The 24664-nt window shown below is 40.8% G+C and overlaps 1 protein-coding gene and 1 pseudogene across 1 annotated transcript in view; both read left to right on the top strand.

Moving 5' to 3' along the window:
• The first annotated feature begins 12152 nt into the window (after positions 1-12152).
• Capza2 (capping actin protein of muscle Z-line subunit alpha 2) overlaps positions 12153-24664 on the top strand; it is a 40670-nt gene continuing 28158 nt past the window's right edge. Inside the window, exon 1 of the mRNA XM_041675552.1 lies at positions 12153-12380. Within this exon, the coding sequence (XP_041531486.1) occupies positions 12342-12380 (39 nt within the window). The 5' untranslated portion in view covers positions 12153-12341. The remainder of the gene's footprint in view (positions 12381-24664) is intronic.
• Positions 21992-22529, top strand: LOC121463370 (annotated as a pseudogene).

A 24664-nucleotide genomic window follows, 5' to 3' on the forward strand; every position in this document is an offset into this window, starting at 1 on the left:
TTTTTGTTGAGAGAAGGCAGATACTAACAGTGAGTATTAAATGTTTAAAAATAAGCAAAAACTTATTTATGGCCATAGATATTCCCTTTTAGTGATTTGAATGAAAATAGGTATAATTGCACTTTCTTCCGAACTAGAGATGTTTTAGTCTTTCATCATGCAATCTGTGTTCAAGCTACACAGAGAATGTAAAAGGAGAACTCTCGCCTGAAGAGATGGTTTAGTGCTTAGAGTGGGTGGCATACAAACATGAGGATTAGAGTTTGGATCCCAGAAGCCACATAAGTGCCAGGTGTGCATGGTGGCCCACTTTTAATTTCAGCCATCTAAAGGAAGAGACACAGGAACTGCCATGTAAGCTGGTGAGCTCTGAGCTCCATTGAGAAACCCTGCCTTGATGAATAAGGTAGAAAACCATCAGAGAAGACACCTGGCATCAGCTTCAGACATTCAAACACGCATACATGCGTTCACACACACTACACACACATACACTTAAGAAAAAAGAGCTATGTGCCAGAGAATAATCCAGCCATGAGCCAGCAGTACACACCCAGAAATGGGTATCTTCATCCCAGAAAGTGTGGTGTGAGCAATGTTTCAGCAGTCACAAAGCTAGGAAATCCAGGGCTGGGAGAAGGCCCCGCCCCTTGACCAGCAGCAATATCTGAACTGTCAGAATTTCCAATTCTTCACCCATCCTGAATCAGACTTTAAGGGTGAATCTATTTCCTGGAGAGTCTAGCGTGTACTAAATCTTGAGAATAACTGATTAAATAGGCTTCCCCAGAGACCCAGAAGCCTGGGAGGGAAATTAAAGAATACTTAATATCACAACGCATGTCAACTGTAAAATAAACAGAGAGTTCAGGGTGGAAAAAGCTAAAGGAGAAATTTGTTCAGTGAATGAGACATGTTACTAGTAGAGCCTAGAAAATATTTTTTCTTCTCTCTTAGTCCAATAAATCACTAAATAACCTGTCAGAAAAGAAAAGTAAGATGTGGTAAGAGAGACTCAATGAAGGAGAAATTCCAGTCAAGATCATAAAGATGATCTTCACTGAAGGAGGGACAAAATATGGCTGTGAACAGTAGACCTAGAGCCAGGCATGGTGGCCTACGTTTGTAATCCCTGAACTGAGAAGGCTGACTTTGAGTTCAGTGTAGGCTACACAGTGAGTTCAGGCCAGCCTGAGCTGTGGAGTAAGATCATACGTCAAAAGAAGAGAAGGAAAAACTGTTTTTGAACAGGGTTTGAAAGTCTGATAAAAACAACAGGACTGTAGCAACGATCAACTCCATGGGAAAGTCTAGAGAAAAAAAAACACATGGTAAGAATCCACAAGGTAACAAGAATTGTGTTTTCTACTCTGAAATTAGGCCTAAGACATCCACAGAGAAACATTCAGAGCCAGCTAGAAATATGGTCACATGTAATGAGTCCTTCTCTGTCCCACCAGCTCCCAAATAACGACATGGAAACTTCTTAATAATTGTGAAATTGCCTATAGCTTAGGCTTGTCCCTAACAAGCTCTTATAGCTTAAATTAACCATTTATATTAATTTACATTCTATCATATGACATTAGCTCTCTTCCATTTTGCACTTCCTGTTTCATCTCCATGTCTCCTGGCATCTCCCTCTTGCATAGATTCCTCCTCTTCCTCCTCCTTCTCCTCCTCCTCCTCCTCCTCTTCCTCCTTCTCCTTCTCCTTTTTATCTCTGGAAATCCTGTATGTCCATCATGCCCAGCTACCGGCTGATCAGCTTTTTACTACACCAATCCAGCAATACACCTTCACACAGTGCACAGACGTGCACAGCACTCACACTCATCCTAGAGCTGCAAATTTAAGAGACATCACGCAGGTCTGAGACAGGGGACAGCTGCATTGGGGAGGTTGTTCAGGACCAGCTATGGGGTGAAGAAGCCTTTTGCCTAACTATTACATTTAATAGAATCTATATAAATCTATGTAAAAGTACATCTCAACAGCACATATATGTATTTATTTTTCTAAATCAATGTTTTCACATGTTACCATTTATGGAAAATAATCCTTTTGGGAAAAACTAAGAAAAGCATCTTCCTGTCACAAATGATTCTGTTAAATATTTGGTAAACAAAAATAGCCTTGTTGTTAGACAAAATGTATTCACTTTCATATATGTCAAGGTCTCTGGTGTCCCAGCGTTACTAGTGAACTCCCAAGGGGAGACTCTGAGAACCTGTCAGTCTTATCTGCTTAGTGAATCCTTTATTCCTAGAATAGTAATGCTGTCTCTTGCAGCTAGTGATTTGCCCAATAATTTGAAGACCACTGATGCTGAGTAAGATGCTAGGGTCACTACACTGAGATCATACGGAGAGCATCAGACTATGGGTACCTGACCCCTACCCAGGTCCTATTGAACAAGGTGCTGTGATGGTTTGAATAGGAATGGCCCTCATAGACTCATGTGTTGACCACTTGGTCCATAGCGGGTGACACTATTAGGAGGTGTGGCCTTGTTGGAGGTGTGGCTTTGTTGGAGGAAATGTGTCACTAGTGGGTGGGCTTTGAGGTCTCAGAGCTCAAGTCAGTTCCCGTCCTGCTGCCTGTAGATCAAGGCGTAGAAAGAACTCTCAGCTCCTTCTCCAGCACCATGTCTGCCTACATGCCACCATGCTTCCCACCATGATGATATTGGACTAGACTTAACTGCAAGCCAACCCCAATTAAATGTTTTCCTTTATAAGGGTTGCCATGGTCACGGTGTCTCTTCACAGCAATAGAAACCCTAGCTCTAAAACAGGCCCTACTCACATGTGTAGTTCTGAGATACATCAGGTCAAGAAACAGCTGGTCTTAACCAGCTACTGTTCCTTATCAGAGGAAACAACGTGGGAAAATAGTATTTGGAAGAAGGAGGAAACTTGTTAGAAATTGTAGATGCTAAAAACAACTTTTTCCTCAAAGAAAGTGAGAGTTAATTTATTCTGGGGCCAAACATGAGTGACCATGGCCTGTAAATAGATTCAGGGTGCCCCAAACACTATATTCCAACTTAGTAGCAGTCCCAACAAGTTTTATAGGAATAAAAGCAAGAAAATCACAAACCAAAGCACTTTTCAAATATGTTGTTGGAAACATTAGGTGGGCAGGTTCCAGAAACAGGAGGAATCTCTGCTACAGGCCCTTGATGTTGTTCAACTACACTCTTGGCTCTTTGGTTGGTAGAATGTTGTATTTGTATATTTTCAAGGATTTACCTAATGGTCCTAAAGATGAGTCAGGTACAGGGATGGGCAAGAAATGGCTATTAAAGGGCCTACTAATAGCAGGAGATAAATTACATTTAGGTTCTGGGCTTGTAATATTCCAGCCTCCCCACAGTCATTGAGATTCATAGTTGAACAGAAGGTTCAGTGTGACATGGGGTTCTTTCTAGTAACTTCCATTCACAAAGGTAAGTCAAATGAGACATAAGAAAAGAACACTGAACATTGTGACGACAGTCACATGTGACCTTATTGTATGTTTTAGTATATAAACTGAACTGTGCTTTTTCTCCAACATTTATCACTCTGTTGTTGTTGTTTTAAGAGAGGATCTCAGTAGGAGGTCCTGCTTCTCCTGATACTTCCTATGCAGTCCAGGCCAGCCTCAAACTCAATGAAATCCTTTTGTCTGGGCTCCCTAAGTGCTCAGCTTACAAGTGGGAACCACAGTGCCCTATAATACCTCTGTTCTACAGCTACTCACCTTTCTACTTATACAGGAAGCTATGAGAAAAGAATAACATAGTAAATTTAATATTTTTTGGATATAAGCCAAAACCAGACGCATTTCTTCCCTTTACATTTCTTTACGTCCTCATGCTCCAGGGCGCATCAATTGCCTGGTTCAGTCATTCATCAGGCCTCAACTGAGATATCCAACTAGCAATCCTAGTCTCCAGAAGGTTTTGTTTCCCTGGCCTCCCAAAGTTGTGTCCTCTAGCTACCGTCTCCTCTCACAGATCTCATTTTCCTGTCTATTTCTCCTGTAACATCTTCAGAGCTGGAGCTAGAACTCAGGACTTCATGCATGCCAAGCACCATCTCTTCCACTGAGCTACGTCCGTCTCCAAAGAAAACTTATTCAAAAATGAAACCAAATATGACCGAGGGCTTCTCTCACGGCTGCTCAAGCAGCCTCTCGTTTCAGTCATTGTGTTTCCAATGACTACTACTTCATCCTACAACTGGGACATGGGTCCGAACATCTATCTCTCATTTGGACATGGATTTCCAGGTTCCTAGGATGTGAGTTAAAGATTTCTGGATGTTCAAAATTCTGTGTACATTGGTGCAAGACCTGGCTCTAACCCTAAGTCTTGCCTATAGCATCGCTTGCTCAGCCTAAGAACCCCAGTTTCCTTTTTTGGTGAGCTACAGAGCAGGAAGGGAAGCTGCACATCACCCTTCGTGGTTAGTCTCGAGACCCACAGATGCCTGGCCCTCTTCAACCCAGCCAGAGAAAGCCTGGAGAAGAAGGCCTTTTGCCTCTCCCAGTAGTCTTCTGATACCAGTGAAAACAATTCTGAATTTGCCAAAAAAATAAAAAATAAATAAATAAAAACCCAACAGCAACAACAAAAAAACTGTGTGTGTATTTTCTAAAGACATAAAATAGAATCCCTGTTTCCCCACAGCTCCCTGTTTAGCTGAAACTAGGACTTTCCATGTGAAAACAAGCAGAGCCAAATGAAGAGTCAGTTTTATGAAATGTAGCCTCCTTTGAGACTTGAACATCAGGCTTTTGTTCCTCTCTCAGATCTGTTACAGCTTCCTGCTTGCTTAGCATACAAATCTGAACTACAGTGGATTCTTCTGAGCTATTCCAGGTCAACCACCGTTTTGCTTTCCAAAACAGCTCCTGTTATACGCACAACTAAATAATTCAGTTTTGTAGCATTGTTGTCTTGATTTAAGGTGTTCAATGTGGCAACAGCATGCGTTTCATAACTTCTAGATGTTTTATTTCTTTTTTTTTCCACTGCAATTACACAAATGCATTTAGCATTTTGTCTACACAGAAGATTGGAATGTCTTAAATGAAAGGTGTCTTAAAGTTTATAAACATGCAAGTTTCTTCTCCTTTCTACAAGAGAAGTGAAAATGAAGCCCACCAACTTCCTCTAGCACTGAGGAAGGAATAGCCAGAGACAGGAGGAACTTGCCTCAAGCACGCCCTGCAATGCCGGGTTATTAAGCTGATTATGAAATGACGACCATCTACGAATTATATTTATAGAATTGTACTAGGAAACAAACGAATTGCTAGAACTCTACAGTTTGAAAACTAGAACCTCAAACTCGACTGGTAAGAATGTAACCCAGATGAAAAACTGGATCAAAGGTATAAAAAGGCATATTCTTGAAGAAAACACATAAGTGACAAGCATAGGAAAGCTGAAGCTGGGGTTATGTGCACAAAGCATCCAGTGGTTATGTGCACAAAGCATCCAGCAATCCTCCATCATGGAGCAGGGAAAGGCTCATAAGGTTCCATCCTCTCTATGGAACTATTGACAATTAATGGCTGTTGGGGCGATGGGAGGCCTTCTCCCTGGCCCCCAGTGGTAGAGCAATTATTAAGTTGCTGTGCTCTGGGTATGGGCTGAAGAGAGGACTCAACCTTTAAAGGGTAAGGCTCACAAACAAAGAGGCAAGTTGACAGTGAGGAGCCCCTCCCTGGTGATTATGTGCGTGCAGAACCCTTGGTAGGCTCAGTGCTCACCCAACAACAACAACAACAACAAAGAACAAAATGATGTGAAAATAGGAGTGGACTTGTTGGGGAACAGGAGTTTGGTGGGAGTCAGCAGGGGATGAGAAAGTATAATGGGGGAGGGGACAACTGAAATAAATGCATATATGAAGAATGATACCTTTTTTAAAAGGTAGAAATTGGATGGATGGGATAAGACAGTGAGACAGTGGCAAATAAGAACTAAGTGACATACGTGTGTATGCCATAGTGGAACCCATTATTTCACTCTGTAAAAAAAAAAAACCCATGGTGAAATTACTTTGTAGATTGGCCTAATAAATTAATAAGCCATTTCCCAAAAATAAGTCAGCTTACCTAAAAAGTGGTTGAAACAAGAACTCATGGAAATCGTCACCTGAACACTTATCTTTTGTCTGTCTTTGGTCACATGAACACTTTTGTCTCTGTGTGTTATGAACTAGATTTAAAGCGGGGTGAGAATCAACTAAAACTAAGTTTATATAAAAATGCCATAAGAAAACCTATTACTTTGTAAGCTCAAATGAAAAAGAATTGCATAATTAAAATTGATAAACATGAATGCTAAATATTTTTTTGTGATCTGTCTTAAGTTCACATTTCAGTCATGAGGTATACAATGTAGCAGATTAAGAAATACATTCAGGCAATAGAATTTGTGAGTGTATATCTTCTTTTGATTAGTGTTATAATGGTGTCAATTTTACCTCTGAGTTGTCCTGTTCTGAAGCAAGGCTGCTGGTATTGGTTTGATTTTGATGTGTGTGGTTTTTTTCTGTCAGCTTTTGATGAAGATCTAACGCAGAGTATCCATGGAGCCAAATTCCCAGTTCCATGCTTCACGGCCCACGGGCACAAGTGCAATCTTTCCAAAAATGACAGCTACTGTGAGGGGAAGGAGGAAATCCTAAGAAGTCTTCAGAGGCTAGCTGGGGAGAGCGTTTACAGTGTCCACCATAGCTGTTATCATCAATAGCAACTCACAGAAGAAAACTGCATGAGACTCAATACTCCGCCACACAGCCCAGAACAGTGTTTGTGCGGCAGCAGGCCATGAAGTGACAACTCACAGCCCTACCTGTCAGGAACAGATCAGATCAGAGCGACAGTGGGCGACACACCATTAGAGAGCGGCTGCCGTGGGGATTAAGTTCAATTGTAAAGAGAATACCAGTCGTGGGAACACTTGAGTTTACTGGAGTCACTGTGGAACTCCCAAAGAATAAAGAGGAAGGAATTTTGGCAGATACTACCACAATTCCTTGGACTGGTCGCCTTGAAGGCAGGTGTAGCCTTGTGGACAGACGAAGGACAACCTTGTTTTCTGCTATATTGCTATTAATGAGTCCAGATAAAATTTTTAAAAGTTATTGATCTCAGGCTGGGGAGATGGCTCAGTGGGTTGAGTGCTTGTTACACAAGCAGGAGGACCTAAGTTTGGAATCCCAAAACCATGTAAAAAAAAAAAAAATTATGTGTGGTAGCATGTCTATAATCCTAGTGTTTTTAATGTTATTTTTGTTTTTCTTGTTTTATGTTTTGTCAGTAATTTGTCTAGTGTTCTCTACCCATGGTGTTTATAAAACTCTATCAAAAATGATAATCATTCTATAGATACATTTTAAAGAACTGTATTATATAGAAATCAGAGAGGAAACAGGATGAAAAGGATGAGAGTGCATATGAATCATAAGCATGGGATCATGGGCTAGTGGTTTGTCTTACTTATCTTTTGTCTGTCTTTGGTCACATGAACACTTTTGTCTCTGTGTGTTATGAACTAGATTAAAGCTATTGTGTCATCTATTGCTGTGATGACACACCATGGCCATGGTAACTCTTACCAAAAAAAACCCATTTAATTGTGGTGACTGGTGTACAGTTCAGAGATTCAGTCCATTATCGTCATGGCAGGATAGGGCAGCAAGCAAGCAGACATAGTGCTGGAGAGGGAACTGTTACATGTTGATAAGCAGGTAACAGGAAGTAGACTGTCTCACTGGGCGTGGCTTGAGCACATATCAGACCTCAAAGCCCTCCTCCACAGTGACACACTTACTGCAACAAGACCACACCTACTCCAACAAGGCCATACCTCCCAACAATCCCACTACCTTTGGGGGCCATTTTCTTTTAAACCACCACATGGCTGTTTGTGGGAAGGGAATGGGGTCTGGAAGGAATAAACTATGATTTTTTTTGTGTGTGCCTGAAATATCCTATATTAACAATCCAAATTATAAATGGTAAGTATAAGTTTTAATACTTTCTTGATTTGCCCTAAAGCATCGCATTAGGGATTGCCCATCTTCAGTGCTTCATTTAGAACACATGATAACACTGAAGACTTAAATTTACAGTAGCAGGGAATTAAAGAGTAAAAATTAAATCAATTACTGAATTAGTTAAGTGGCAGCTGAATTCGTGCTATTACTTGTATAATTTGGTGGTCTCTAGAAAAATTGTTTGCTCTCTAGTTCTGGAATCCCCAGGCTAAACTTTAGGACTTTCTAAGCCACCCTTTGGCTGGGAGGACAATGTGGTAAATTCTCACTCAAGTGTGTGAAATGAATGATTTGATTTTCATTCCAACAAAATTTCTCTTCAAGCTCTTATGTGCCAGATACTAAATATGCCAGAAGCTAATTAAGTCATAGCCCATGAGCATGGCCTTCAAAAGGCAGAATGGTATTATGATGATAATAACTAACATCATTAAGACCTTTATAAATGCCTGGCCTGCATGCTAAGCACACTGCCTGTGATCTCATTAAGTCCACGCAACAGCCCTCTGAGGGAGAGACCATTAATATCCCCAATCACAAATGAAAAAAAATGGAAGTTTTCAGAATGAATTTTCCAAGATGAACAGAGATAACAACCTAAAAGTTAATAACTATAAGTCTGAATGTCTCAGCACTGACATATGACAAAAAGCAACAGAAAAGTTCACACAGGAATCTAGAAGAAAAAACATTTCTGTAACTATGAGATTCAATGAGGATGTCTGTTGTGTAGCTATAGTCTCAGAATCGAAACATTCTCTTTCAGGAGGAGTCATATGAAGACTTAGGAAGTAACAAAATTTACAAGGTTCAAGAAGTAAACAGCTGGGCGGTGGTGGCCCACGCCTTTAATCCCAGCACTCGGGAGGCAGAGGCAGGCGGATTTCTGTGAGTTCGAGGTCAGCCTGGTCTACAAGAGCTAGTTCCAGGACAGGAACCAAAAGCTACGGAGAAACCCTGTCTCGAAAAATAAAAAAAAAAAAGAAGTAAACAAAACTCACAAATTTTGTTCTTGAAACTAAAAGTTATATAAGCAGTTATATACAGGTGGAGAAAGGAGACCCTTAAGGAGTCGGCTGTCTACAAACACTTGGAAAACCTTAGAGTGCTACCTTGGGGAGTCAGTACCCATGCTGTCATGTTATTGGTTTTTTTTCCTAATGCAGCTGCCATACTCCTAGCAAAGACTCTTCAACCATATTCCTGAAAATAACTCCAGTCAACCCACAAGCTAACTACCATAGACTTGGACACAGGACTTTAATCTCAACAGAAACTGCTACGCAACAGTGGACTCCAAGATTGTGATTCTGTGAAATTAGGTAACCTTTGTTCACAATAAGCTTAACATTTGTTTGTTTGTTTGGTGGGAGGTGCATGCCACAGCACAGGAGGTGGAAGACAAGTTGGAGAAATTGGTTCACTCATTTCACTGGGTTGGTTCTGGCGATCTGATTCAGGTCATCAGACTTGTTGGCAAACACCTTTGCCTACTGAGCCATCTCATCAACCTTCATGATAAACTTAAAGCATAGCTATAGACTTTGGGCATATCTACAGGAAACTAGATGAAAAAGCATATAAGTCACTTCAGAAAATGTACGGTTGGAGAGATAGCTCAGTGGTTAAGAACACTGGCTGCTCTTTCAGAGGACCCAGGTTCAATTCCCAGCACCCACATGGCAGCTCACAATAATCTGTAACCCCAGTTCCAGGGGAACTGGCATCATCCTCACACACAAACATGCAGGCAAAACAGTAATGCACCTAATATATATATAGGTGCACCTAATATATATATATATATATATATATATATATATATATATATATATACATTAAAGGCAAATTTAAAAGTCAGGTCTAGGGAAGTTTTGGAAAGTCATGATCAAAGCACTAACAAGTAAGAGAGGTGAGTCTGGAAACTAGATAGGAAATTTCTGGAGGGGGAGGATCTGGGAGGAGATGGGGAAAGGGAATGAACGAGATGAAAATATATCGTCCAAAAAAGAAACACAATTTGTTTTAAGAAGAAAGCAAGGGAGCAGAAATTCTCCTGTGGGTAGAACCGCGTGAGGAATGTTTGCTTAAGTCTTCTTTATGAAGCAGCAGAGGCAAGGATCCTAGCACATCCATCCTTGCAGTCCTACAATCAGCTCATATTTATACCTACTGAAATGTCCCCTAGATACACAGGCTACTTGAATTCTGTACTTCCCTTTAGCTGTATCAAGAGGCAGTATTAGATTACTATAGGGACTATCCAACATTTTATATACTTGATTGCTCTTTGAATTACTGCAGGAACCATATGTAAAAATGTCATCAAAGCCACAAGTAGAAACATATTCTGATTCAAATTATTGCAAAACATTACAAGAATTGGGTGAGGCTTCTAAGGAGGAGGGCTTCTAGGAAGTTAACTAAGCAAAATTTACCGTGTACTCGCTGGTGAGACACAGCAAGCCAAGTAAACAAGAACGTAAGAAGGAAACCCCTGAATCCCAGAGATACTGTTGATGAGGCTGGTGCTGTGATCTAGGTCTCTGGAGAGAACACCTCCATTAAGTTGTAATTCTGTGGACAGTGTCGAAGCATTAGGGCGAAAGGTCTTAAAGCGGAAATAATTTGCGATATTGAATAAACTGTCTAGGTTTCAGTCATGTCTGAGCTACGCAGCCCTGGATAAATGATTGGCACTTTGGTCTGGAGGGGCAGTAGTACTTAAGCACATGCAATTGCAGGGAGTGATAAGTGAAGCACAGACGGAGAAACTATAAAAGAGGAAATGGTATTGATTTGTAGCCCTGCGGTCCTTGGCCAGACACGGGACTTCATTCCCTTTCATGGCGCACGCAGGTTTCTCTTCAACAGGATACCTGCTGTTTCCTGAACACATCGGCTTGCTTCCTCTCCCTGCTCTCTGCAAACGAACACTTTAGTAAGTCACTAATGATAGTGTGCCTGGACCCAAACAGCTATTAGAACTCTTGACAGGAAATAACATTGGCTGTCATTCCCATGCAGCTGTCAGACTGTCACTGCCGAAGACAGTTCTGTTCATGTCATGTCCCGGTTCAAATGCGTATAATAATTTCTCACTTTCTAATTATTAGTCTTAACTCCCGGTTAAACTCCGAGTCCTGGCTAAGCAAAGTGTAGCTTTCAGACAAGTGGCTCTCCTCTTATCTGGGTGTGTGTAAGAAGTGCAGATTCTCTGGTCCACTCAGGCCCGCTGAACTAGCAACTCAATTTAGTAAGATTTCTATCTTCTTCCTGTGCCAGCTTTGACTGCATCTTTACTGTTTTGTGAACTTGGAGCGTTAGTAGTAGAGTTGCCAGATTTGGCAAATAAAAATAAGAGACATCCAGTAAAAATTGAAAAGAATGAATAATGTTTTTAGAAGGTCTCAAATCTTTCATGGGGTATTTACCTTCATTTACCTTAAAAATTGGCTGCATGCGATTGAAAATTTTCCTGGGTGGCCTGCATGCATTCTGGCTAGTCAGTTCATGAGGAAACAGTGTCAAAACAACAACGTTTTATTTCCTTCCAAGAGTACATTGCCTGCCATAACTCAGTGTTTAATTAATAGAATTGAGCTTAAAGAGTATCTTCTCTGGATTTTCGTTTTGTTTTGTGTGTGTTTTTTACATTATTTATTCCTAAGAACTAGCACAGAGGTCTTCCTACCATAAAAGACCAATAAATATTTGTTGGACGAATAAATGAAAATATCAAAAGTCATCTTCCATTTGTGGACTGGATTGTATAAGTCTATTTTAATTAACAGGTTTGGGTTTTTTTCCTAATATTTAAAAATGTTTCGCTGGTACAGCTTTTCACAATTCCGCTGGCAGCGTTCAGGATTTGGTGGGAACAAAGTCATTGGGCTCAGAGTGTACTCGTCGCCAACTGGGTCCATATGGTCATCGTTGATTGGGTAGAAAAAGGCACCAAAGATGGATAGAAGACAGCACAGCGATCCGGCTTCGGAGGCGCCGCGCAGGCGCACAGCCGGGCTCCGGCCTGCGCTCAAGAGAGGGAGGCGGAGCTCCGGGGCGCGTGCGCGGTGGCCTAGGCTGGGGAGGCGGAGCTCCCGGGCGTGTGCGCAGTGGCCTGAATCCGGAGAGGCGGAGCCGAGGGGCGCGTGCGCGGCGGCCTGGGCGGCGGGCCCCTCCCTTGGCGGGGGCGCGCGGCGCGGAAGACCGCACGGAAAGGGGGAAGTCAGGTGGCCGCCGCCGCCACCAGCGCCACAGTTTGTCGCCAGAAGGAAGATGGCGGATCTGGAGGAGCAGCTGTCCGATGAGGAGAAGGTAGGCGGCCGCGGCGGGGAGGAGCGGGGCGGCCGGAAGCGAGGGCCGCGGCGCGAGGGCCGGAGTGAGCCCCGGGCGGGCTCCGGTGGTGGGCCGCACGCCTCCGCTTCCCGAGCCGGGGTCCTCCCGCCGAGCGAGGCCCTGCCGCCCCGCTCCGCTCCTTGTAGGGTGTGTGCTCCGAAAATAGGAAGCGGAGCCCGGCGGGCGGGGCGGGGTCGGCGGGAGCCGGGCCTGGGGGTCCCGGCGCGGGGTCGGTCGAGGGCGGTGTGGCGCCGCCTAGCCTGGGGCTGTCACCGGGCGGCGGGCGGGCGGGAGGGGGAAACGGCTCAGCCGACCCTCACTTTTCCCTGCAGTTTCTCCTCCCCGACGCGAAGTGCTTCCTGGTTCCTCAGGGTGTTTCCTTCCCTCTGGAGGACGCAGTCTCCACATCCCGCCCCTTTGCCCTCCCCTCCCTGTGCCGTCTTTTTCTTTTATTAATTTTCTCATTATTACCTTTTTTAAAAAAAAATTGCTGTTCCCATGTTCCCCGGAAGGCAGTATTGTTCACAAAGACACCTCCCCCCATAGTTGTTTTCTGCTCAACTTGGCTGCTACTCCCCTTGGGGCAGATTTGGTGACATCCCATCTTCCCGATAGGACCAACTCTGTAGAGGGCGAGCGGAGCGGGTGCAACTCCTTTGACTGTGCGTTAAACGCTGTGACAGCGATGGGACCAGATGCACGGCTCAAGTTCTCACATTTGTAATGCAAAATCCCATCACTGAACTAAGACTTTTGCCCATTTTTTTCTGTTGTCGTTTTTTTTTTTTTGGTTTTGTTTTGTTTTTGTTTGGCGACTGTGGAAACTTCATACCTAAGGGCAAGGAATGTGAGAACTCTGTTCATTTTGAGTATTTCCTGGAAAATCTTCATGACGTTTTTCAAACTTGACTGACATCTGAGTGTGGTGCACTTTGGAAATGTCCGCTCTTAGTGCCTGGTTTTGTAAGTCGGCACGTCCACGTGGGACACATACTCAGTTCTAGCTGGGTGGCAAAGGAACTCTATGGGGATATTTTCAGTGGGGACCCTCTATTTTTAGACTGTGGTGTTGCACCAAAATTAGAGTTCTGTCTCCTTATCCTTATGATTGTTCAGAAGTCAGCCTCATTTTGTTTTTGAAAATGTTTTTCTTTTGTGCTCCCTGGTGAGTGATGAAAAATGAACAAAATTGGGACAGCAGCATCCTTTGCCTTAATCCCTAAAAGTTGCTGTGCAGTGTTTACATGTGCAACATGGACTAGTTTTAAGTTGCTAATTGAAAATATAAGAGTGCAGTGCATGCAAAATTAAATGTTACAGTTTTTAAAGGAATTTCTTAAATGTTTTGATTACTTTCGTATTAGTAGCTCTGATGGCTAGAAAGATAGCCAAGGAGAGAATACTCCGGGTGGGCGTTAATAGAGGTACCATGTTGTTGGAAACTCCTGAAATTTTCAAATGAAGCCATAAGATTCCCAGTTCTTGATACTCAGGGCACTAAGTTTCACAGAACACTGTGTAAGTTCATATACTAGTATAATGTTGGGACAAATGGATGAGAATTCTAATTTTAAATTTAGCGCCATTTTTGTGGCTTGAGTAAGAATATTCTGTTGTAATTTTACATACAGGTTTTATAACAATATGTTTTAATAACAGAGGCCAAACTTTTAGGTTAAATTTAAATAACCAATAATTTGAAAATTTAGCATTCTTGTCCCCATTTAGTTTCCCATTATACTTTTACTGTCTTAGGAGGAAAACGTTTCATGTAGGATCAGAAATAGAGGACTTAAAGGTGATATTTGAAGACTAGTGCTTAAATCATGCTTCTTTGTTGTGCCTGTGAGTTCAGGAGGGTGTTGGAAATACTTTTTACACTTCAGTTGTTTGTCCTCTAGGTTTCTGGTCCTAAAGAAGGGGTGGTACTATGATGTAGATAATACTGTATGTGCGTACTACATAAGGCAAATATGTTGCATCTTCTTTTTAACTTAAGTTTGATAGTTTCATTATTACTCTTTACTTGTAAGTAAATTAAGGTTCTAAAAGCTTTTTGTAGCTTACATGGGGAGGGAGTGGCAGAGGTGAAATTTAAACCTAAGTTTGTCAGAATCCAAGGTTTTCCTGCATTAAATGGCATTATGTTCCCTTGAAGTTGGTTTTGAATTTGTTGACAGTTTATTTTTTTTAAAGAAAGCAGTGGCTCTTTGTAGTGTCAGGTTCTAAATTTGTGTTTATACTTAGTGAAAGGCTAACTGGTAGTCATCATTTTTAATCAAGCTTGTTTTTATTTAACATGTGACAATTTTTATGCTACTACTGTGTAGTTTCTTATTTGCCCCCATGAAAGGAGGGTGTGGTTGAAGAGATTTGTAATCTAAGTACTGAGGAGGCTCAGGCTGGAGGATCTCTAGTTCTGAGGCCAGCCTACAAAAAGAAGCAACAAAAAGAGTTTAGTGGCTGTTGTGGTGCATACCTGTAATCCCAGAACCCTAGAGGCTGGGCATGTGGAACAGGAGTACCCCAAGTTTCAGTAGCCTGTTCTGAGTTCCAGGATAGTCAGTCACCCTGTCTCAACAAAACAAACAAAAGGGAAAAATATCTAGGACATTAGGTTTCCTTTTAAAATCATGTACAGTTGCTTTTTTTGTATGTATTGTGATCTTATGACCTTGTTTCTTTCGGCTACAGTGTTAATAGGAAGTAAATGTAGCTGAAAGAACAGTTAAGTCCTTTAAAGCTATTAGTTTGTTGCGGTGTGACCCTGTAAATTTTATATAGTTAAAGATTAAAACTCCAAGCCAAAAAGAGTTTTTATGTTTTTCTTTCTTGGATCATTTGTTGTATAGTAAAGTACTTTTGTGAATTTGAAATTATATGATACAGTGATGTAGAGCTCAAATAAAGAGAACCATCCCAAACTCTCCTGAAGAAGTAGTTGTTGAGTGTTTTCTTCCTGGACCTCCAGCTTCTCCAGTGATAACAGTAGTCCACTTCTGTAGCTTCAGCTTTTGGTACTGGGCTTTGGGTAGCCTGGAACTGTGAAGGAGAGTGAGGACGATCTTAAATTTCTGCTCCTTCTCCTTACCTTACTGCTAGGGTTGCAAGCATGCAGTCTACTGCTGGATTTAGTGCTGGGGATGAAGGCAGGACTTTGTGTATGCTGGCCAAGCAAATCTACCATCTGAGCCACATCTCCAGCCATCTCTAGTTTATTTCTCTTTTTCCATTGTTATAGTCACTTAGGTCCTATATTTCAGGAGGTTGTTTTGCTAATTTTTTTCTGCTTGCCCTGTATCTTAAGCCAAAATTTTCTCACCTCTGTGGTCATGATCAAAAATGCCTTATACAATAATTTATTTCTTGTTCATAAAACATTATTTTAGTATTTAGTTTACAATCTCTGGGTTGACAAGATTATCCGTTTGTAACAAAATTTCACTATTTAAGCAGTACAGTTAGATCAGTAACAACAGTTAGGAAAGAAATAAAAGTTAAAAGAGCTAGAAATTGTGCCTTAGCTGGTCCTTTCCTTCTGCTGTATTTGCTATGGGCAAGCTTTTCTTGTAGTTTCTAGATTAATCCCTCTGGTTGCTTGTATCTAAACTATGCTTTTCTATATTCTCTAAAAAATACCAGTACCTAAAGCTTGGTGTGGTGATATGCCTTTCTGACCCCGGCGCTCAGAGTCTAAGCCATCTGGACTACCTAGAGGCCTTGTCGTTTTCTCCTTGAGTGACTGTGGCACTTCTCATGTGTACTGTTTAACCGTGCTCTGGTCCTTTTCTAACATCTTGAATAAGTTTATCTCTTGGCCTTAGTTCCCCTGAACTTTGAGGACATAGTAGAAAATATGAATAGTACATGGCATATAGTTAAAACATACCTATGGCTTTTTATTCTCTTTAATGATTGGAGCTACTCCCAGGTCTTTACCGTGTTTTAAAAGATAAAAATTGTATAGAGGGCTTGAGAAATGGCTCAGTGGTTAAGAGCACTGACTGCTTGCTGTACCAGAGGACCTGTGTTCAATTCCCAGCACCCACATGGCAGCTCACAAATGCCCCAATTCCAGGATAGCCGACACCCTCAACATAGGCTTACATGTAGGCAAAACAGCAATGAACATAAAAATAAGATTGAATCATTTGAGAAAAAGGGAATTTTACTCTTTGTTCAGATCATCTGGCTCATTTAATTTTCCTTAAACTCAGTAACACGTTGTTGGTATTAAGTACACTTTTATTCAATCCTTTGTCCTTTCTTCCCTTTTCTATTAGAATCCCTTAGTACAGAAATAATGTCATCTCTAGCATCTGTCAATACACTGCTTGTGATTAGTAAACTGTTCAGTGGGTGAATGAATGAATAATCCATACATCACAGAATTGAGGGGAAGCCTGTATTATGAAGAGTAAAATCCTATAACCCCAGGCTTTGCCGTGGAAAGCTAGCTATCCACATTTTCATTCCTATGCATTGCCATTGGTTTTTAAAGACTTAGGTACAGGTGTCTGAAGTTCAAATGCTAAATATAATTTATATATAAGCAACTAAAATATTTCCCCTCATACAATTGGAACTGGTTTCAGAAATCTTCTGTTTATACAAATAACATGGACTGCTATATCTTATCATAATGTAAAGTTAATAACTGGCTTAACCAGTAAGCAATTTTGGAAAGTATTCATTCCTAATTTCATTCTGTGGAACTAATTTCTACTTCAAGCAGGAATTTTTCATATCAGCTATAATAGGACTTTTTTACAGTTCACACAATGAGGAAAGTTTATAGTATATTTCAGGGCATTTGGGAGCCATTTTAAATAAAATAGAAATTTGCATTTCAGTGTAAAATAACAGTGTAAAAATAGCAGATTGCAAATTTTTTTAAGATTAAAAAGCATTATAACAGAACTTGACCTGTGGTTCATACTTAGGATTCATACTTTGATTCAAAGCCAGATCAATTACTGAAGCTGTAATAACCACAAGAGATTCGTGCTTATCAAAGAAAATGGGGTCTTACCTTCTTGGAACCACTCATAACTTGTTTTGTGGTTGTCTTAGATGTAAAACAAAGAATTTTGCAAACTTATTATAATGTTTGTTTTATATATTGATTTAGGTGGGTTTTTTTTTAGATTTACTTTATGTAGATGAATGTTTTGTCTTGTGTATGTATGTACACCAGGAGTATGCCTGAATCGCAAAGAGGTTAGAAGAAGGCTTCAGACCCAGGAACTGGAGTTATGTATTGTTGTGAGTTACCTTGTGGTTGTTGGGAATTGAATCCAGGACCTCTGTAAGAGCAAAAGTGATCTTAACCATGGTCTTAAACTTAGATATCTCCAGCCTTGGCCCTCAGTTTCACAAATTTATTTTGAAAGATATACAATTTTTATTTAACCATTAATATAATAGCTAAGAACTTTGTTTTGTTGACATATTTTTCTCCTATTGAAAATAGATTTCCACACACACACTCACATAATATATCCTGATTAGTTTCCCCTTCCTCTACTCCTCCCAGATCCTTCCTACCTCCCCTCCCATCTGGGTTCCCTCCCTTTCTGTCTCTCATTAGTAAACAAACAGGTTTCTAAGGAATAATAATAAAATAAAGTAAAAGCTAAAATATCAGAACTTGGCAAACCAAATAAGGAAAAGAACCCTAGAGAAGACACAAGAAACAGACCCACTCATTTGCATCCTCAAGAATCACACAAAAACACTGAACTGGAAGCCATAATATGTATGTGAAGGACTTAGTGCAGACCTTTGTAGGTTCTTCAGTCTCTTAGTTCATAGGAGTTTTGGTCATGTTGATTTAGAGGGCCTTGTTTTCTTGGTGTCCTCCATTTCTTCTGGCTGGTACACTCTTTCTGCCTCCTCTTCCTCAGGGTTCCTTGAGCTCTGAGGAGAGGGATTCGATGGAGATATTTAGGGCTGTTTTAAGGTCTCTCTCTGGGCAATGTCTGACTGTGGGTCTCTAAATTTGTACCCATCTGCTGCAGGAGGAAGCTTCTCTGATGATGGCTTTTATTGCATATTTTAGTTCACAGTGTTTCTGTTGGAAATTCACAAAAATAACTTTTGAGATCTGTCTCCATATTCATTTATTCATCAAATACAGGTTCATTGTTCCTTACCCAAAATGCATAGTACCAGAGGAGCTTAGATTTCAGTTTCTTAGTTTTTGGAGTATTTGTACATAGATAATGAGGTATCTTCATTTACGGATCCAGTTCTTGTAATGAAATGTATTTGTTTGATTGTACATTGTCCACATAATTTGAAAGTAATTTTATACATATATACATACATAATTACGTGTGTGTGTGTGTGTGTGTGCCCAAGAAATAAATCTGGGGTGTCATTTATTCCTTAGGATCAATCTTGTTTTCAGACAGGGTTTTTCACTGATACTTGTGCTGTACTTACTTACCAGGAATTTTCTGAGCCTTCTGTCTCTGCCTTCCCAGTGCTGCATCATAAAGCCTGGCTTTTTATATGGGTCCTAGAGATGGAACCCATGTCCTGTTTTATAGACTGCTATCTCTCCAGCCTTTTATATAATACATATTTTAAAAATATTGTTCTATGTGTGTGTGCCTGCATGAGTTTATATGCACCATGTACATGCAAGTGCCTATGGAGGTTGGTGGGAGTCAGACCCTTGAGAAGTGGAGTTACAAGCAGTAAGCCACCTGATGTGGCTGCGGGAGACTGATCTGTTGACTGAGTTTTCTATCCTGCCCTGTTCCTGCAGTCGTGAAGTCCCAAAGAAATCACACAGAGGTCTACATTAGTTATAAACTGATTGGCCCATTAGCTCAGGCTTCTTATTAACTCTTCGAGACAGGGTTTCTCCGTAGCTTTTTTTGGTTCCTGTCCTGGAACTAGCTCTTGTAGACCAGGCTGGCCTTGAACTCACAGAGATCCGCCTGCCTCTGCCTTCCAAGTGCTGGGATTAAAGGCGTGTGCCACCACCGCCCGGCTTTCTTATTTACTCTTATAGCTTGTATTAGCCCATTCTTGTCTGTATTAGCCACGTGGCTCGGTGCCTTATTCAGTGAAGCAATCACATCTTGCTTCCTTCTGTGGCTGGGTCAGGACTGCAGAGGAATGGGCTTCACTCTCTCCAGAATTTTCCTGTTCTCGTTGACCTGCCTCTACTTCCTGTCTGGTTGTCCCGCCTATACTTCCTGCCTGGCTACTGGCCAGTCAGCATTTATTTAAAATATAATTGACAGAATACAGAGCATTGTCCCACACCACTCTGATCTGCTGCAAGGGCAGTAACGTGCTCTTAACTGCTCTACTTACTATCTCTCCAGCCCTGTTAGACAATGTTTTTTAACAAGTTTGTACCTGAAATGGAATTTTATGGTACAAAATTTTCCATTGTGTTGTTAGTACTCAAAAAATACTATGTTAGAACATTTAAATTTTGGAGTTTTGGATTAGGAATGATGAACCTGTATTTGATTTGAAGGATAAGAGGAAGAAAAAACAGAAAAGGTGAAGTGCAGTCTTTGAAATCATGTTCTGTAACCAGCAGAGTGTTCATATCAGATGTAAAGAAAAGGGGGCTGGAGAGATGGCACAGTGGTTAAGAGCATTGCCTGCTCTTTCAATGGTCCTGAGTTCAATTCCTGGCAACCACATGGTGGCTCACAACCATCTGTGATGAGGTCTGGTCCCCTCTTCTGGCCTGCAGACATACACACAGACAGAATATTGTATACATAATAAATAAATAAATATTTTTAAAAAAGAAATTTTAGAAAGAGCTGTGCCCAGTGCTGTAGCAAGAAACAGTTGAATTATCTGGGTGGGCGGTAGTGGCGCATGATTTTAATCCTAGCAGCACTCGGGAGGCAGAGGCAGGTGGATTTCTGTGAGTTCCAGGATAGCCAGGGCTACACAGAGAAACTGTGTCTCAAAAAAAAAAAAAAGAAAAGAAAAGAAAAGGAAAAATTGAATCTGTATATTCCAGGCACTTTACCATATATGGTCTCAATTATTATTAAGGAAAATTTAAAAATACAGTACTCCCCTTAACCATGCTCATTAAAATGAATTAGTTCATAAACATACAGTGATAATCATTTGGTTTTATGCCATTTAAATGACTTGAAGTTCAGAAAAGTTTTTTATTATTGTTTTACTCATAGCTGTCAATAAAGTACAGACAACTTTTAGAAACAACTTTAAATAGTTTTTATAAAGTGGCAAAATGCATTAAGGCCTAAGATTGAGTTTTTACCATTTGTGTCATGAACAGGATAAACTAGTTTCATTACTCTGCTCCCACAGAAGTCTGAGCCAAACTTCTGCCTTAATCACAGAGAACAAACACGCTTCCTGTGTATCTCTAAATAATAGGCTTCAGTTACCTACCAAACATCAGAGTTATTGAACAAGACAGTTCTCCCTCCTTACCCAGGCATCACTCCCAGAGCCCCTGCTTAACATTTGTGTGACCCTCTACCTGGTGTGGTGGTCTTTTTGTGTGTTTATGTGTTCACAAGCCTACATGCATTGCTTCCTGTGTTTAGCGGGAAATGGAGTTCTCATCAAAAGGGCTAAAGTTAGCTGACAAAAGTAAGTAAAATAAATCTTGATCAAGTGCAAAAGAAAGAAGTATAAAAAATAAAAAATGTTTGTTCACGGTAATACATAGATCTTATTTTAAAAGTCAAATTTGCCACCTTGAGAAAAACCTTGCATGTTACCCTAAGAACTTCATTTTACTTATTGAAAGTGGACCCATTCATTGATTTTTTTTTTAAGTAGGAAAAATGAATATATTGAAAAATATTGGTCCACTGGCAAGATGGCAAACTAATTTTGAAGAAGTGTAGGTGGATGTTTCTTTCCCTCAGCCGCTCTCAAATAATCACTCAGAGGCTTAATCACTTAGTATTAAATGCTCAGCTGATAGCTCTGCTTGTTACTACCTAACTCTCAGATTTAAATTAGCCCATATTTCTTATCTGTGCTTTGCCACATGGCTCATGACTTTGTTACCTCATTTTCTATATATCTTGCTTCCTTGGTGGCTTCCTCTTACTCCTTCCTTCTTCCGCACAGAGTCCTCTGTGCATGACCTGTCTTCTTTTTACTAACCAGCAAGAGTAATACATATTCACAGTGTACAGAAAGATTATTCTGTAGCAAAGAAGGGTGAAACTGGGTGGTCAGATCTCACTGGAATGGAGTTAGAGAAAGGGGGATTGGATTTGAACAAGAAACATTTGTTGATTGACTATGAGATGGTATGGAATGAAATGGTATCAGTGCTAGTGCTAAACACCTAAGCGTGTTTAGGTGTGAGAGTTCAAGGGATCTTTGAGGGCACTTGAATGGCTGTTTCCTATAGGTAGTTGTCTACCAAGAGATTTCTTTTGTTCCTAGAATAATCATTGAAAAATTATGCTCTGATGGAAAGCAGTTCCATAAATAGCTTTGGTCTTTTATTTTCATAACTGAAGAACAAAAACAATACTAAAAGTATTGTCAAAAATAAATTATTTTCATTCAGCTGGCGGTTCGAGGAGACGGACCTTCCACCCTAGACCATGGCCAAGTTCATGTAACTTCGCGGAGAAAGCCCTGGGGCTAGTATCCGCTGCTGTGACTTACTCGAAGCCTCGATTGGCCACATTTTGGCAATACGCCAAGGTTGAGCTGGTTCCCCCTAACCCCTGCTGAACTCCCAGCAGCTATTCAGAGTGTAAAAAAAATAATTCAAAGTGCTAAAACTGGTAGCTTCAAACATCTTACAGTTAAGGAAGCTGTGCTGAATGGTTTGGTGGCCACTGAGGTGTGGATGTGGTTTTATGTCGGAGGGATCATAGGCAAACGTGGCATCGTTGGCTATGATGTGTGAAGACTGACCTTCACATCTGATTTTATTTGAGTTCTTTCAATATTCTTGGACCACATGTAATGAGACTTCTATCTGAATAAAATACCAACTGTCAAAAATAAATAAATTATTTTATCTAGTGGTCAGGTTTTTATAAAAGTTGAAAAATACCTCATCTTATGTTTCACTTTTTAATAATTGATATTTATGATCTGGGAACTCAATAACAGAATACTTGAGGCCTTAAGTTTCATTGCCAGCACCAAAATAATAAATTAACTAAATTTAGGTTTATGGTTTTTTAAAAAGGCTTTTCTAGAGTTTGTGTTGGTTTTGATAAAAAGCCGACTGCACGTGGGTACCGTGGAGTTGAATTGGATTCTAGCTTCCTTTTTGTGGTCTGTCTCTTGGTGTTTGAACAGAGTCTGACTAGTAGAATGGGAAGGAGTATTGGTATATAGAAAATGACAGGCGTACATAGACATAAATCTTCATAACCTGTAGGACACAAACTAACACGTGGTGTGAAATGTCTGCACTCAAGAGCATTTTAAAGAATACTGACCCCAAGATTGGTAAGGTGGCTCATCAGGTAAAGACACTTGTTGCCAACTCTCATAACTGCTTGAACTCAAGAATCCACAGTGGAAGGAAAGAACTGACTCCTGAAAGTTGTTCTGCACCCCCACATATGCTGTGTGGTGTGTACATACACGCATACACATACACAATAAACAGATGTTTACAATGCTAATATTAACTAACACATATTGTTTCATGACTTTTCTTGGGAAGGACATAAATAAATGTCTATTCAATCCAGATAGAACACAGATAATGAAGCAGTAAACAGTTGCACCCAAATGTAGCTTGGTGTATCTGAGTTTTTTGGTGTTGCTTATGGGAACATGGGTGACCCTTTGACAGCTGCAGCACCAAGTCCTGCCACCCTAGCGAGAGTGATGAAATTTCTAGACAGCTCTGTCATGTGGCAGAGACTCTCATTTCCCTCATTGTAGACAAGAAGCAGAAAAAATGAAATGCTGAAGAGACCAGGGCAAAGTATAGCCTCCGTGTATTCTCTTCTAGAAATCTTCCAGCTAGGCCCCCACCTCCCAGTAATACCATCAAACCCTATTTCCATCGGGTGATTAATTAATTGATTAATCTTGAGGGAGAGGATTCAGTCACTTCTCCGGAATCCCCCAGAGGGCAACCAGGCCTTAAAACATGAGTCTGTGGGGAGCATTTCATATTCACCCTGAAACATCTGGCCATTCTAAACAAATGAGAGTTCATTAGTATTTTTAGATTTTTTTTTTTCAACACAAAGTGACTGCTAAATGCCAGGTTTGGGACAGAGGTAACCTGTATTAAAGTGTCTGCTGTTTGACAGGCAGCATTCAAAGTATCCAGACAAGGGAGTGCACAGGCATAATCTTTCTCTGTTCTTTATTGTATTCCTAGGTAAATCTGTGGGGGATCTGGAGGATTTTAGAAGAGGACTTGGAAACTTAGTAATTTTTTGTTGTTGTTGCTTCTATAAATTTTGTTCTGTGCAATTTCGTATGCATACTGGTTATTCTCTCCCCAGCTCCTATATCTGTCCCTTCTTTGTTGTGTCTCATGTCCCACAGAATTTGACTAGAGCCATCTGTATGATCTTGGGTTTGGAACTTTCTAGTAGAGCCTGGTAGACTCACCATTGTATACACAGTTGGGTAGTATGTCTCTCCTCTTCCAGACTCTGTTAGATTGCAGCAGTTCAGCAGTGGTGAGGACCCATGATCCCCTTCCTCATCTGAAGCTGATTGTTGGGCAGGTTTAGTCAGTAGGCACGACCGCTGGTTGTACTGAGAAGGCAGCATTCCAAGTGCCTCTCCCTCTCTTCCGGCTCTTATATTGCCCCACCCCCTTCCTCGGCCATCCTTTTTTCTCAGCATCTTCTACAGGCATGGGTCTCTGCGTTTGCTTCCACTTACTGCAAAGTAAGGCTTCTTTAATTAAGGGTTGAGAACAGTTTGTCTCTGAGTATAAACATAAATATTTAGAAGGCATTTTGGGGTCATGTCACTTTAGCTTTACAATAGTGTAAGTTTCCACTAGGGCCTTAGACTTCTTTGCCCATGGGTTTTTGGCTGGATTTACACTGCTAGCTATAAATATTCTTCTGTGGAATGGACCTCAGATAGAGAGCTAGTGGTTGCTCTTGTAACAGCCACCATTGTTCACAAGGACCTTACCTGCTGCACTGTCTCACTGGTACAGTGATTTTGTTGTTGTTGTTGTATGTTATGGGTATGGATGTGCTGCACTATCTCACTGGTACAGTAATGTTGTTGTTGTTGTTGTTGTATGTTATGGGTATGGATGTTTTGCTTGC

Source organism: Microtus oregoni, unplaced genomic scaffold (assembly GCF_018167655.1).
Source record: "Microtus oregoni isolate MIOR12 unplaced genomic scaffold, Mior012 000026F_ref0000081, whole genome shotgun sequence".
Lineage (NCBI taxonomy): Eukaryota > Metazoa > Chordata > Mammalia > Rodentia > Cricetidae > Microtus > Microtus oregoni.